Source organism: Mus caroli, unplaced genomic scaffold, assembly GCF_978045245.1.
Source record: "Mus caroli unplaced genomic scaffold, Mus_caroli_1 scaffold_10, whole genome shotgun sequence".
NCBI lineage: Eukaryota > Metazoa > Chordata > Mammalia > Rodentia > Muridae > Mus > Mus caroli.
This window is the reverse complement of record NW_028227265.1, coordinates 44,614,146-44,627,918: the sequence shown is the minus strand read 5'-3', so window position 1 is coordinate 44,627,918 and position 13,773 is coordinate 44,614,146. Positions and strand designations below refer to the sequence as shown.

The 13,773-nt window shown below is 53.7% G+C and overlaps 2 protein-coding genes across 2 annotated transcripts; one reads left to right on the top strand and one right to left on the bottom strand.

Annotated features, from left to right (window-relative positions):
• Positions 1-59: 59 nt before the first annotated feature.
• Positions 60-4,888, top strand: Prdx2 (peroxiredoxin 2). The gene is made up of 6 exons (XM_021170326.3): positions 60-209; positions 689-793; positions 885-1,038; positions 1,768-1,890; positions 2,041-2,171; positions 4,569-4,888. The coding sequence occupies exons 2-6, from the start codon at positions 691-693 to the stop codon at positions 4,652-4,654; spliced, it is 597 nt and encodes a 198-aa protein (XP_021025985.1). The 5' UTR covers positions 60-209; positions 689-690; the 3' UTR covers positions 4,655-4,888.
• Positions 4,889-7,543: 2,655 nt separating this feature from the next.
• Positions 7,544-9,370, bottom strand: Junb (JunB proto-oncogene, AP-1 transcription factor subunit). Its single transcript, XM_021169942.2, has one exon. It carries the CDS (start codon positions 9,060-9,062, stop codon positions 8,028-8,030), a length of 1,035 nt encoding a protein of 344 aa, XP_021025601.1. The 5' UTR covers positions 9,063-9,370; the 3' UTR covers positions 7,544-8,027.
• Between the last annotated feature and the right edge of the window lie 4,403 nt (positions 9,371-13,773).

Sequence of the window (13,773 nt, the reverse complement as noted above, 5' to 3'; positions counted from 1 at the left end):
GACCCGGCCACGCGGCCTGTCCCTCCACCCCCCTGCAGCCGCAATGGATCCGACCGCGGCGCTGTCCCGCCCACCTCCCCGCGCCCTGCCTGGTGTGGTTTGGGCCACGCATAAAAGGCTCCCGGGCCTAGGGCTCTCTCGGTTCTGAGATCTCTTTCCTGTCTCTACTCGTGTCTGGACGTCCGTGTGTCCGGCTCTTGCTCACTCAGGTATGAAAACCCAGAATGCACACGAATGGGAGGAGCCCCACTAGTGTGGCGCAGGCCTCATCACGACCTCTATGCTTGGAGGTCTTTGTTTTCCTTGTTCAATGGTGGCCGCTTTGTCCTTGCCCGGGAAACCAAGGCCGGAGCCCTGGCTTGCAGGCTGTATCACCGAGCTCGGCAGCCCATCGCTCTTAGCTTAGCCGTCCTATTCTGGAACTAGGAGCTCACGTCCTCCTCCACCCGCACTCGGTCTGACTCTATAATTCGGGTAGCAGTGGTGACCCCATCATTCGTTCCCTGTTTAGGGGGGGTGGGTATTCAGAGGCCTTGCAGACTTTATACTGGGACGGTGAATATGAGCGCTCCTTCCACCTCTCTCGGATTTAGTATCTAGATTTAGCACCAAAAGTGACCTTGGAAAGGCAAGACAAAAGATCTTCTGAGGCTCTAAAGACCAAGCTTGTGTGGGTCTCTGATTTCAGACATGGCCTCCGGCAACGCGCACATCGGAAAGCCGGCTCCTGACTTCACGGCCACAGCGGTGGTGGATGGTGCCTTCAAGGAAATCAAGCTTTCGGACTACAGAGGTGGGGCTGCGCGGAGTGGGAGCAGGTGGGGCCAGGATCTACATGTGAAAGAAGTTAGCACTGACTTCCCTTCCGTTCTCCTCTTCCCTAGGGAAGTACGTGGTCCTCTTTTTCTACCCACTGGACTTCACTTTTGTTTGCCCCACGGAGATCATCGCTTTTAGCGACCATGCTGAGGACTTCCGAAAGCTAGGCTGCGAGGTGCTGGGAGTGTCTGTGGACTCTCAGTTCACCCACCTGGCGTGGTAAGGGGCTGCGGGAGGAGGGTTGCAGGGGTCATGAGGTAGGTGGTGAAGTGGGAGATGCAGAGAGGATGAAGGACCGCCCAAATTATAGGGACAAACTGTGTCTTCCCGTTTTTCATCTTATAAAGAATGGAAACAATGACACCCAAGCCCACACGAAGATGATAGTAATTAGCATTTGGCATCTTGTTGGAAGGTACCTGCCAAAGGAGTCTCAGTTCTCTGGAGACAGGCTGCCTTGCTATATTTTGCTATTCTCAATAATGATGGGTTGTGCTCCATACCAGAGCTAGATGGTGGTGGGAAGAATCCCCCTGCGCGTGCGCGCGCGCACACACACACACACACACACACACACACACACACGTCTTTCAGAACTAGAAGTCAATAATTCCAGGGCTCATTCCTGCAAGGCAAGTGCCCTGCCTCTGAGCTCCATGTCTCCTGTTGGCTAATCACTTTCATACGGGGTCTCTACTGCAAGTTGCTGGAGCCCATGGGCACAAGTGAAGCCATTTGAAGAGGATGCTTTATCTGGAGCCATTCTCCTCCCAGCTGCACTGCCATCCCACTGGGTGGGGTGGGTGGGGCACCCCGGCCTTGCTTTAAGTCCTTTATCTCCTGTCTCCAGCACTCCCACTCCAGTCCTTATCACTCTGGAGGCCTATGGGGGAGACTTCTACTATCCTAGGCATCCTAAGGCCCCAACCATGTCTCTCTCACCTTCAGGATCAATACCCCACGGAAGGAGGGAGGCTTGGGCCCCCTGAATATCCCTCTGCTTGCTGACGTGACTAAAAGCTTGTCCCAGAATTACGGCGTGTTGAAAAATGATGAGGGCATCGCTTACAGGTACAGCAGGGACCTCGGCCCAGCTCCAGGAGCCCCCTCCTCAAAGCTAAAGGGACCACTGTGTCTGGTGGGGGTATGTGGGGGGGTTCCCTTCCTGTTCTGGCAGCAGGTGGTCTCCCAGATACTCACTGTGGACCCTCATGTCTTCAGAGGTCTCTTTATCATCGATGCCAAGGGTGTCCTTCGCCAGATCACAGTCAATGACCTACCTGTGGGACGCTCTGTAGACGAGGCTCTCCGCCTAGTCCAGGCCTTTCAGTATACAGACGAGCATGGGGAAGGTGAGTGAGTATTCACAAATGGAAAGGCTGCCTCAGCTCTGCCCAGCATGTATGAACTGTCTGCTCCGGCATCTTTGTGGGATAGACATTAAAGTCCCATGCCAGGGCTGAAGAGATGGCTCAGCAGGTAAAAGCACTGGCTGCTCTTTCCGAGGACCGGGGCTGGATTCTTAGCATCTACATGGTGGCTCATAATCATCTATAATTCCAGTCTCGGGGAATCTGATGCTCTCTCCTGACCTCTTCCTGCACCAGGTGTGCACATGGTACACAGATAAACATGTATCCAAGATGAACTAGAGAGTTGGCTCAGTGGTTAGGGGCACTTGTTCTTGCAAAAGAGCAGGTTCTAGCCCTATCACCCACATCTATGCTCACCACATCCTGGGGTACCAAGCACACATGGTGCACAGACACATAAAATAAAAAAAAAAATAATAAAAGACAGGATCTTGGGCTGGTGAGATGGCTCAGAGGGTAAGAGCACTGACTGCTCTTCTAAAGGTCCTGAGTTCAAATCCCAGCAACCATATGGTGGCTCACAACCATCCGTAATGAGATCTGACGCCCTCTTCTGGTGTGTCTAAAGATAGCTACAGTGTACTTATCTATAATAATAAAATAAACCTTAAAAAAGAAACAAACAAACAGAAACCCAGGATCTTATGTCCTGATGGTAGAAGTGGTAGAATGGATAGGATATGGCATGGTGGCACACACCTTCAAAAACAAAATATACATACATACATACAAATACATACTAATATATATGCAAAACATATTTAAAAAATAGAGCCCCATATAGAATTCAGTTCTTTGCCTGCAGGAAGTGTCTAGGATGGGGCAGGGATTATTAGTATATGAAGGGGGAGAGTTGGGAGCTGGCAGAGGTCTACAGAAGATATTTGAATTAGGAATGCTGGGTCATCCCAACACTTGGAAGACTGAGGAAGGAAGGCTGAGACAGGATCGAGCTAGCCTGTGACATAGAACGAGACCTTTTCTTAAATGATAACAACAAACACAAAAAGATAAAAGAAAAAAAGTGCATTAACAGGCCTATCCACAGATTTCAAGCTGGGGATTTTGCTGAGTTCGAGGCCAGCCTGGTCTACAAAGTGAGTGCCAGGACAGCCAGGGCTACACAGAGAAACCCTGTCTCGAAAAAAAAAAAAAAAAAAAAAACACACACACACACAAAAACTGGCCATGCTGGTGTATTCATGGAATGCCAGCACTTGGGATGCTAAGGAGCATAGATCAGAGTTTAAGAGTTTAGTGAATTCAGCCTAAACTGTATGTGAACCTACCTAAAAAAAAAAAAAAAAAAAAAAGTATTTGAGAAGTGTCCCAAGAGTCACTCACATTTTTTTCACTCCCTCCACCATGTACCTGTGTATGTGTGTGTGTGTGTGTGTATAAATTTTTTTTTTAAAGGAAAGGGTCTCAATATATTCATGTTGGCCTGGAGCTAGCTATGTAAATCAAACTGGCCTTGAACTCAGAGAGATCTGCCTGCCTTTACCTCTCCAGTGCTGGGATTAAAGGCACACGATGCCATACCCCCCTCCTTTTTAAAAAATTCTTTGTGTGAGTGTGTGTTAGTGATCAAAGCAAAGCCCCAAACATAACTCCACACAGCAGTGCATTCACTGAGCTATGCCTCCAGCCCAGTCACAGTACTTCAGCACATGGAAGGGAAAGCTGACCATAGACGCAAAGGTTAGTAGGGTTAGGGCTAAGGGAGAGAGTGGATGGAAGGAGCTAGGCATTGTGACTCAGGCCTGTGACCTCAGCACTTAGCAGCAGGGGATCACCAGGGTAGCTTAGGCTACAGAATGAGATTCCATTTTTAAAATGAAAAAGGGAAGACTTGATGATACATGCCTGTAGTTTCAGCATCCGGGCAGCAGAGGAAGGAAGATCAATGCATGCTTGAGGCCAACCTGATCTATACAGAGAAAATTGTAGGCCAGCCAGAGACCCATTCTTTTAAAAAGCAAAGAAAAAAGGGCTGAAGGACAAGTAGGTGTAGAGTGCTTGTCTGTCTTGCACAAGATTAAGACTTATACTTCAGTACTACAGCATTTGGAGCTAGGCATGGTGATGCTTAACAGTTAGGAGGCTGAAATAGGATCACCATGGGTTCAAGGCCAGCCTGGCTACATAGTTAGATTTCCTCAACAACAACAAAACAAAGGACAGAAGAAACAAAATGATCGAACAGAAAAATGTCACTTCAAATTGGTCTGAACGGGGTCTTCTGTCCACATGCAACCTGTTTGGCTTTTAGCTCCCAGCCTTTTCTTGTGCGGCCCATGCTCTCAAACGAACTGCTTGTCACTGCTCTTGGTGGTGGAGCTGAGCCTCACGTGTTCATCCTTGTGTGTTTTCTAGTCTGTCCTGCTGGATGGAAGCCCGGCAGTGACACCATCAAGCCCAATGTGGATGACAGCAAGGAATACTTCTCCAAACACAACTGAGATGGGTAAACATCGGTGTGCCTGAAGCTTGGATTTCACCTGTGCCCCAACCTGGATGTCCTGTGCTGGCCCAGAAAATGCTAGATCTTCCTCCACTCTCTGAAGGGGCTGGAGTCTAGGCTGAGGCTTTCTCATTACCCACCTGGAATCTGGTGAATAGTGTGACCCTGCCCTGAGCACACCCAGCTGGGCCCGGGTCTATAGGAAACCAATAAAGTATTAGGGACAGTGTAAGTCTGTGTTGGTGTGTGTTTAGTAGTTGACTCCGACTCTTTTATCTTTACACTCTGGCTTGTGCAACTGATTCTGTAGTTATGCCTCTTCACCACAAGGTGGAGGCATTACCTCATTCACGCCTTGGCCTGAGCATGGCAGGACGCAGACCAAATAAAATAAATACCAGGACTGGAGGGATTCTTTAAGAGCTCTTGCTGTTTCTCCTGAAGTCCCAGGTTCCATTCCTGGAACTTACGTAGTTGCTTATAACCCTCCTTAACGCCAGATCCAACACCTTTGTCTGATCCTCCAGCACCAGGCATGCACATGAACGTGGGCAGAACATGCATAGACATGAAATAAATACTTCTGTAAAAAAAAATATGTATATAGGGGTCGGCAGTTTACTTCTGGATTCTGGCTCTTAGACGAGTGTCCATACCTTACCATTAACTATATAAAATGATATGTAACAGCTGGGATCTTCACTGAGTTTTCACATTGGATGGGAATAAAAACTAAAGTCAAGTCGCCCTGTGAGTTCAAGTTTGCGAACCTCTAGGCTCTGACCCATTTTTGTCTGGTACTCTGGGCAGGACAGTGAGACCGGTAGTGAGAGTGGCTGAGAACGGGTGTGGGTTAGGCTAGGAGATGGGTGTTTCACTAAGCTGTATGTACTTGGGTAGCTTTTCTTTCTGAGTTTCACTTTCATTTCACAAAACAAGGTGATCTGGTCATTAGTTTTACTTTATGCTTTGACACAAGAGTCCCCACCCATACTGTGACTCCTTCAGCCTCGGCTTATTCTGGGGTCCTGCTGTTGTTGATACCTTCTGGGTGTTATTCATTCCCCCTGGAATTCTTTCCCCTCTTTTTACCCTCATGCTAGGGGCGGATAGAATCCATAGTCTCTGGAATGATATGGAAGCCCTCTACCACAGAGCCCCACACCTAGCTATCTCTTGGAACTTAATGTGTTCTCAGAGCCCCTGGTTGGGCCTCCCTTGAGGTCATCCACCCTACTGTGGTTCATTCCATTTCAGGCACACTCTAGGATTCTTCAGATGATCTTGCTTTGGCTACAAGAACTATATCGGAGGGGGCCCTCCTTTGCTCTGTCCCGAACCTACACTGCAAATCTGTTGGAAAGGCGACAGTTCAGTCTGTAGATGAGCTCGCCGCCCTTAACCCAGAAGGTACATTTTGAACATATATTCCTCTTCCTAGCTCTCATCACCATATTCAAACCATGTTTGCTTTCGTTACAAAAAAAAAATAATAATAATAAAGAAAGAAAAAAGAAAGTGGTGTTTTGTGGGTGGGAGGGTGCAGTGCCGATGGAAGCCAGAAGAGGGCATTTGCATCCCCTGAAACTCAAGGGGGCGTTGTGAGCTTTCTCAGGTGGGTTCAGGCGAAGCAGCATTCTTGTAAGGTCTGGAAGACATACTCTTTACTGTTAAGCCATTTCTCCAGCTCCTCTTTCTTTTTTTCTAAGAGATGTGTGTGTGTGTGTGTGTGTGTGTGTGTGTGTGTGTGTGTGTGCGCGCGCGCGCGCGCGCGCTCTCAGGCATGTAAAGAAATGGTTTTTCCTCCTGGATCCAGGAATCAAACTTAGGTAACAGTGTCAAGCATCTATAAGCATCTCTACCTGCCGAACCATCTCGTCTCACTTAGCCCCTCTACTTTCCTTTTTTCTGTCTGCACCGTGTCTGAGGTTTTTGTTTGTTTGAGGTCAGGTTGTGTTTGTTTTGTTTTGAGAAAGGGCCTTACTATGTAGCTTAGACAGGCTTGAGGCCCGTTCCCTTCACTACTGAACTATTCCTCGGCTTCACCTGAGTGGTAAGGTTTCCTTTGCGCTTTGGCCTTCCAGCTTCAAGGGCACCCAGATCCCATCAGCAAGTAGCAGCTTTGAACCTCCCACCTCAGCTGCTGGAGCCGGGCTGTGGCGACGCCCAGCTGCCCAAACAACTGCCCGGACAGGACCAGACCTGGCAGTCGCCGGCTTCTGGCCTGGCACACGGGAGGGGGACACTGGCGGGCGGGCGCCGCCCTTCCTGGCGGGAGTTGCCCTGACGGCGTCTGCAACTACAGGGAGGCTGCAGTTACTCTCCGCCAGGGTCGGTCCAATGGAGGGGGCGTGGGCGCGGCGGGGCTCCGGCGCCAGTCTGTTGAAAGCCGCTCGGATGGCTCCCAGGGCTCATGAGAACACGGCCCTCCCGCCGCGGGCGCCCTGGACCCGGGCCTGGGGCTTTCCGCGCCCAGAAAGCCGCCTGCTCGGGAAAATCCCGGCCCCCTTCCCGGCGCCGAGGCCCTGCCCGGCAGAGCGGGGGGAGGGGATTCCCGGAATCTGCCCGGAGACCGCGCTGGCGTCACTGAGCTGAATAGGCCCATATATGGGCAGAGCTTCCGTAACGTCAGCGGGGAAAGCCCCGGCGCACTCTGCTGGGCGGGGTCGTGCTTGCACATTCCGCGTTTTGTCCTGGGTAGCTTGTTCCCCGCCACTGCCCGCCTGCGCAGCGTCTGGTGCCAGGACTCAGGGGATAGGAGATCTGGGCGTTTGTACCGAACCTTATGATACCTGAAAGGAGCGAGCTACAAACAGCACCGAGCTTGGGGTAGCCCAATCTTCTCCCTCCATCCGCCCAGCTTGGAAGAAAAAGGAGACCACAGAAATTAATAAAGAATTTTTTTTTTACTTAAATAGATTCAATAAAAAGTCAAACACACACACAAACACATCTTAAAATAGACTTTAGACACGAAGTGCGTGTTTCTTCTCCACAGTACTATGCAGAGGGGGAGGGCAGGGGGCGGAGGTCCCTCCCTAGTATCCCCGCAGGCTGAGTACCAGGCGGCGGGGCCAGCTCCGCCGCGACAGCCCCCTTCTCCCCTCCCTGTTAAATACACAAATATATTATATTCAATATGAATTCAGTCTCTTTCCAGAAAAAAAAAAAAACATACAAAATACGCTGGAAGGGGGCCATGTAAACCTCGAGGTGGAAGGACTGGGCGCAGGCGGGCGGGCCGGAGTCCAGTGTGTGAGCTGCGCCCCAGGCCTTTTGGCGGGTGCCCTTCGCCTGCCCCCCTCACCCCAGTGGGGGGCAGGCGCCCAGCCTTCAAGGCTGGGGGTGTCCGTATGGGGCAAGGGAGGCTCTCAGAAGGCGTGTCCCTTGACCCCTAGCAGCAACTGGCAGCCGTTGCTGACATGGGTCATGACCTTCTGCTTGAGCTGCGCCACTTGCTCCCGTAGGAGGCCGGCAGCACTCGACAGCCCCGCGTTCTCAGCCTTGAGTGTCTTCACCTTGTCCTCCAGGCGCGCGATGCGCTCCAGCTTCCGCTTCCGGCACTTGGTGGCCGCCAGCCTGTTCCGCAGCCGCTTTCGCTCCACTTTGATGCGCTCCTGGTCTTCCATGTTGATGGGGGACACAGGCGGCGTGGCGTCGCGGCTGCGTGCCTCCGGTACGGTCTGCGGTTCCTCTTTAAAGGCGGAAGCGCCGCGACTCAAGCCCAGCTGTGCCGGGTGGCCGCCCGCAAAGGGTGGTGCATGTGGGAGGTAGCTGATGGTGGCCGTCGGGTATGAGCTCCCAGTCCCGACGGCGGTCCCGGAGCCTCCAGTGGGTGCAGAGGCTGGGGAGTAACTGCTGAGGTTGGTGTAGACGGGAGGCGGCTCCGGACCATTATAGACGCCCCCTGGGCCGGCCTGGGGACCCCCGCTGGCGCCCAGGGACACGTTGGGGGGCGTCACGTGGTTCATCTTGTGCAGGTCGTCCAGGGCTTTGACAAAACCGTCCGCAAAGCCCTCCTGCTCCTCGGTGACGCCGCCCCCTGTACCTCCACCGCTGCCACCCCCACGGGGGTAAAAGTACTGTCCCGGAGGCGTGGGCGTCGTCGTGATCACGCCGTTGCTGTTGGGGACGATCAAGCGCTCCAGTTCCGTGGAGGCTAGCTTCAGAGATGCGCCTGTGTCTGATCCCTGACCCGAAAAGTAGCTGCCTGCCCCACTGCCCTCTGGGCCTGGACCCCGCGCCCCAGGACCCTTGAGACCCCGATAGGGATCCGCCAGGTTTAGCGCCAAGGTGGGTTTCAGGAGTTTGTAGTCGTGTAGAGACAGACTGCTAGGGCTCCGACCGTATCCCGCCGCTGCGTAAGAGTCGTCGTGATAGAAAGGCTGTTCCATTTTCGTGCACATCCGGGCGGCCTGGGCGATCTGGGAAAGGTCCCCCTGAAGGGCCGCCCCGGGCCTCGCTGCGGCGAGCGGCGAGCTGTCCTCGGCTGTGGCAGGACCCGGTGTCCGGTCGCGCGTCCTCGGGAGCTGGAGACGGTCGGCAGCGGCCAGTTGGCAGCTGTGCGTAAAGGCGCTGCCGGGCTTCCGGAGCTTTTCTCTCCCTCCGTGGTGCGCCTGCTTTCTCGGCGTCGCTTCCCTCCGTTCCCCGCTCCCAGCAGGATCCTACGCTGGCCTGGCCACCCTCAAGGTCCCCAGTGCTCGGCCCCAGCCCCACGCTTTTATACTGAATTTGTCAGCTGCGGAAGTGCACTCCGATTGGCCGACGCGGGAGCCAGGCCCCCGCGGCCCCCTCCTAGAGCGTGGGGAAGGGGAGGAGGCGGCTCGCGTCACTGTCAGGAAGCGCGTGTCCTTGTAAACAGCGGCCACGAGCCGGGTGGCTCTGCGCGGCTGCAGGGGGAGGGGCTGTGGAGACAGAGACACTCAAGCAAAGGGACGTTGAGGGGCCGAGGCACATAGGAGTTAGAACTGCGGGAGTACAACTGGGTGCTTATGAGATACACTGCAAGTGGAGATTGGGTACCTCAGGATATACCCGGAAAAGTCTCGCAGGACCCAGGGTAGCTGTGGCTTGTGAACTGACAATACAGTAGAAGACCCCAGAAAACAGAGAAGGTACAAAACAGGGGCAATTGTTAACATTTGGCCTAGGAATTAACCAGAGGTCCCCGATACAAAGTGCTTAAAGAACTGGAATTGTCACAGTTGGGAGGAAAGGGCCAAGACACAGGGCTCAGGTACCTATTGTACAAGAAATGAGTAGGGGCTCTAGAGTCCATAGATGAGTCTGAGGATTTCCCCATAAGTGGAAAAGGGAAGGAATTTGGGGGAGGTCAATATAGATATTCAGGAGAACAAGGGTCCTGGGGACGCTGAGGTAATAGGAGTAGAAAGATGGGAACATATCTAGCAAAGACTGGGATCATTGTGGATATTTGCAGAACTCTGACAGAGAATTAAAATGGCCACAACATAGCTTCCTTCCAAGCTATGAAGGCAATGACAGGAGGGTATCTGAGATCTTCCTCAGAAGATGACTCGGAGGATCCCAGAGACAAGGGACTTGTACGAATGAGGCTCTACCTCGTAGGTGGTCTCTAGGCACTGACATGCCCTATACCTCAGCCCAAAGCCCTCCCTTAGTCACCCGGGGCTCGCCCGATATCCTGTCAGCTTTTGGAGGGCCGATGGGGCGGGATAGGTGGGGTGCGGTCGCCCAACCCCACTCCCTTCCTTAGAAACAGGCTAGGGAAAGAGAGCCGAGGCAGGAAGTGTGGCAACAGCCCGGAGGGGGAAAGAGCCCGGCCCTGTCTCGTCATTGTGAGCCTAGGGGATGGTGCGCCCTACCCTGGGCCAGCCAAATTCTGCGCCTGGCAAGAGGAACCCCGGCAAGCGACCCTTGAGGAAGTCACAACCCAGCTACAGACGCCTCTAGTCATAGTCTGCTCTCCCCCATCTAAAAATGGTTCAGCCTGCAACCATCGGCGACTACTAAGCCTGGCAGCCTTGGACTGTTCCATTGGCCGGCTGGAGGGGGATGCAGCCTGGGAGCGGGGCCTCGTCACCAAGGCAACAGGCTGGAGTCCGTGAATTGGATTGGGGGCGGGGCACCCCCCCCGAATTTCTCTCCCCAGCATCCATATTAGGGCACAGGAAGAGGTGGGACCAGTGCAGTCTTGGGGCGGCAAACTAGGAGCCAGGAACTCGAGGTAGCTGCCAGGTCCCAGGGCGCGCCCGGGCCCCCGGACGGCTAGTCCGGACCAGCCTCCACCGCCACCCCCGGGCTCCCCCGCCCCCCCGGAGGCCTGACCCAGCCTCTCGGAACAGCTCTGGGGCTGAGTCCTGTCCCGCCCGGCCAGGTTGGACCCAGCCTGGCAGGTCCCCGCCTGCCCTAGGGCCTGGGTCGGACTTTGCCCCTGGCCCGTCGGGGCGCGGAGGGGGCGGGGTAATGCTTTCGGGCATCCCTGGCGCCTGGGCAGGCTGGTACAGAGCTGCCTCCTCCCCTGGGTATGTGCCCTTCCCTTCTACCAGAAGGTCTAGGGTCCCCATTCGCTACCACATATCTTTGAAGTCTGAATACTCTTCTCATCTACTTCCACTTGAGTCGGGGGTGAGCTACCTTCCACTACATAGAATACCTAAAGGAAGTAGCCCCCTGATCTGAGGACCTCCTTCCCACCCAAGTAAAACGGCAAAAATCGCAATTCGAGAAAAATGGGAGAACACAAGCCCCTTTTCCAGGAATGGGAAGGTAGAGGTTTACATAGCAGGCCTTGCAGTTAGGTAGGTGGGACTTCAAGTAGTGTGGGAGCCACCAGAGAGAGGGTGAGAGTTCCATCTCTTCCTCTTTCTCAGGTCTCTGGTAAGATAAAGGAGGGCTCTTCAGAGAGAAGCTTAAGGACTAGGACTAAGGAGCAGGTTCAGAGCTTACCTAATAATGTTCGACAGAAGGAAAACAAGAGGCAAAAAAACAGCTCTGAAGGATACAGGGGAAGTCCAGTAGAGTAGGGGCATTGGAGAAGAAGAAGCTGGGGACATCCCAGTCTTTGAAGGATCCTTGTGACCCTTAAGTCCTCCTTCCCATCTTGCCCTTGTTTGAAAAGCTCCCCTCCCCCACTACAGTCTCAAGGGAGATTCCAGAAGCCGCTGAGTCTGCGGGCAGGCTGCCAGGCCTGTGTCTCCTGCCCATGCTAATAACTGCAGCTGACATGTGGCCTTGCCTGAGGGGGTACTGGCCGCAGCGTTGGGGCCAGGGCAGGACGGAGGGCAACGTGTTGGGAAGCCAACCTGCCTGTCCCACTGGCCAGGAGACCACACTGACTCACCCATGCCACAGCTGAGGCTGGCTAGGCCAAAGCCAAGTCCTGGAGAAAGGCCAGGTCTGCCCAAAGAGGGTCGAAGAGAAGAGTGGGAGGCTGGGGACAGAAAGGCAGGACAAGAGGAGACACCCAGAAAGACAGATGGGGCCAGGTTAGTCTCCTGCAGACACGGAGACTGGGAGACACTTAAGACAGGCAGACAGACTGTCTGAGAAATAGTAATTATTATTTTAATAGCTAACACTTACATGGTTCTTACCATGGACCAGACACTGTTCTAAAGTGGCTTACATAAAGTCTGTCATTGGCCACTTCCAATGTTGCGTGATGTGTGAATTTTCATTTAACAAATGAGAAATTGAGGCACAGGAAATGGCCTTTAATAATGTCTCAGAGCTCAAAGTACTAGAATTGGTTCATAGTCTGCTGGCTATCTCGGAACACTGCTGTGTTGTAGTGTCGATGGGCATTTGTGTAGTGCCAGCCACATACAACGCTCTAGTTATTAGGCTTTTGCAAAGGGTCTTCTCCCCTCCATCCCCCCCTCAGAAGGAGAAGTAGAGTTGGGCACAGAAAGGTGATAATGGCAATTATGCCAGACTGGGGTCTTCCTTCACGATTTCTGCATGGGTGTTTGCAGGGGGTGGGGAGGAGGCCAGCCAGGGAGGGCAGGGCTGGCCAAGCTGGTACAGCCGGTTCCAGGCCCCTACCATTCTCACTCTTGTGGCCTGGGCACCACCTCCTCAAGTCGCCCTGCTGGCGCCAGGCCTGCCCAGTGTGGACGGTGTAAAGATAGTCCCTTCCCCCACGCCGCCTGAGCTACAGATCAGCACCAGGCTGGCCTTCCTTGCCAGGTTTCCCTACATCCCAGGGCCAGGGACCAGGGGCTACCATTCAGGATAAGGAGGAAGTTCATCCCCACCCACCCACAGGTCTCTCTGGGGCTTTTGGTCTTGGCACCAGGGACTTCTCCTTCTTATAAATAGTTTGGTGACCATCTCCTCCCTGGGCCCACTGACCGGTGCCGCGGCTGCCACCACCAGGAAACTGGGCTGGGGGCTGCCTGTGAGTCATGCAGCAGGCAGGCTGGGGCGGGAACCCACAAGTCCTAGCACCCAGTCCCGAGGCCCTGCCCTGGGTGGGGACTGGTGGCTGCGCCACAAGAAGCTAAGGATCAATTCCAGAGGTCTTCTCTAGGATGCCCCAGACTGCCAGTCACCCTCCTCCCCTACTTCTGTGGTTTTAGGGGTCCCTCACCCCTTGTCTAGAGAGGAAGTTGCTGTGTCTTCTTGGAAACATGCTCCTCTATCTTCACACTGATTCAACAGGGCCCAGAGGGAGTTTCCCACACAGCTGCCAAAGACTTGGGGGCCTGAGCTCTAAGGTGTCCCCTTTAAGAGAGAGATAAGTAAAACAACTGAGCCTGCCCAGCAGAGGAAGCGGGAGAACATCAGGGAAGTAGGGGTGATGTTGGGAGAGGAAGTGCCAGGATCTCTGGGTCCCGCAGAACCTCAGCAAAGGGTGGATGGGGGGTGTGTACGTGTGGTTGGCCTGTTAGGGCCTGTGTGAGCGCATGAGGCCTGCTCTGGGCTTCTGTTTGCCTGTTGGTCCAACCCTGCAGGGGGTGTGAGCCTATTTGTGAGAGTTCAGTTCTGCTTTGTGTGTGGATGGGGTGAAGGTGAGATGTGTGTGTGTGTGTGTGTGTGTGTGTGTGTGTGTGTGGTCTATTGGATAGGCTACAGAGGGCTCTATTCTAGGCATGCATATGGCTAACATTTTTGTGTCTAGTTTGTGAGTGT

What these genes read in the sequence shown, in the direction of transcription:
- Prdx2 (XM_021170326.3), top strand. Translation starts at nt 691, where the DNA reads ATGGCCTCCGGCAACGCGCACATCGGAAAGCCGGCTCCTGACTTCACG. An exon ending in GATGAGGGCATCGCTTACAG is followed by an intron (nt 1,891 to 2,040) that starts GTACAGCAGGGA and finishes TCATGTCTTCAG; the next exon opens with AGGTCTCTTTATCATCGATG. An exon ending in TACAGACGAGCATGGGGAAG is followed by an intron (nt 2,172 to 4,568) that starts GTGAGTGAGTAT and finishes TGTGTTTTCTAG; the next exon opens with TCTGTCCTGCTGGATGGAAG.
- Junb (XM_021169942.2), bottom strand. Translation starts at nt 9,062, where the DNA reads ATGTGCACGAAAATGGAACAGCCTTTCTATCACGACGACTCTTACGCA.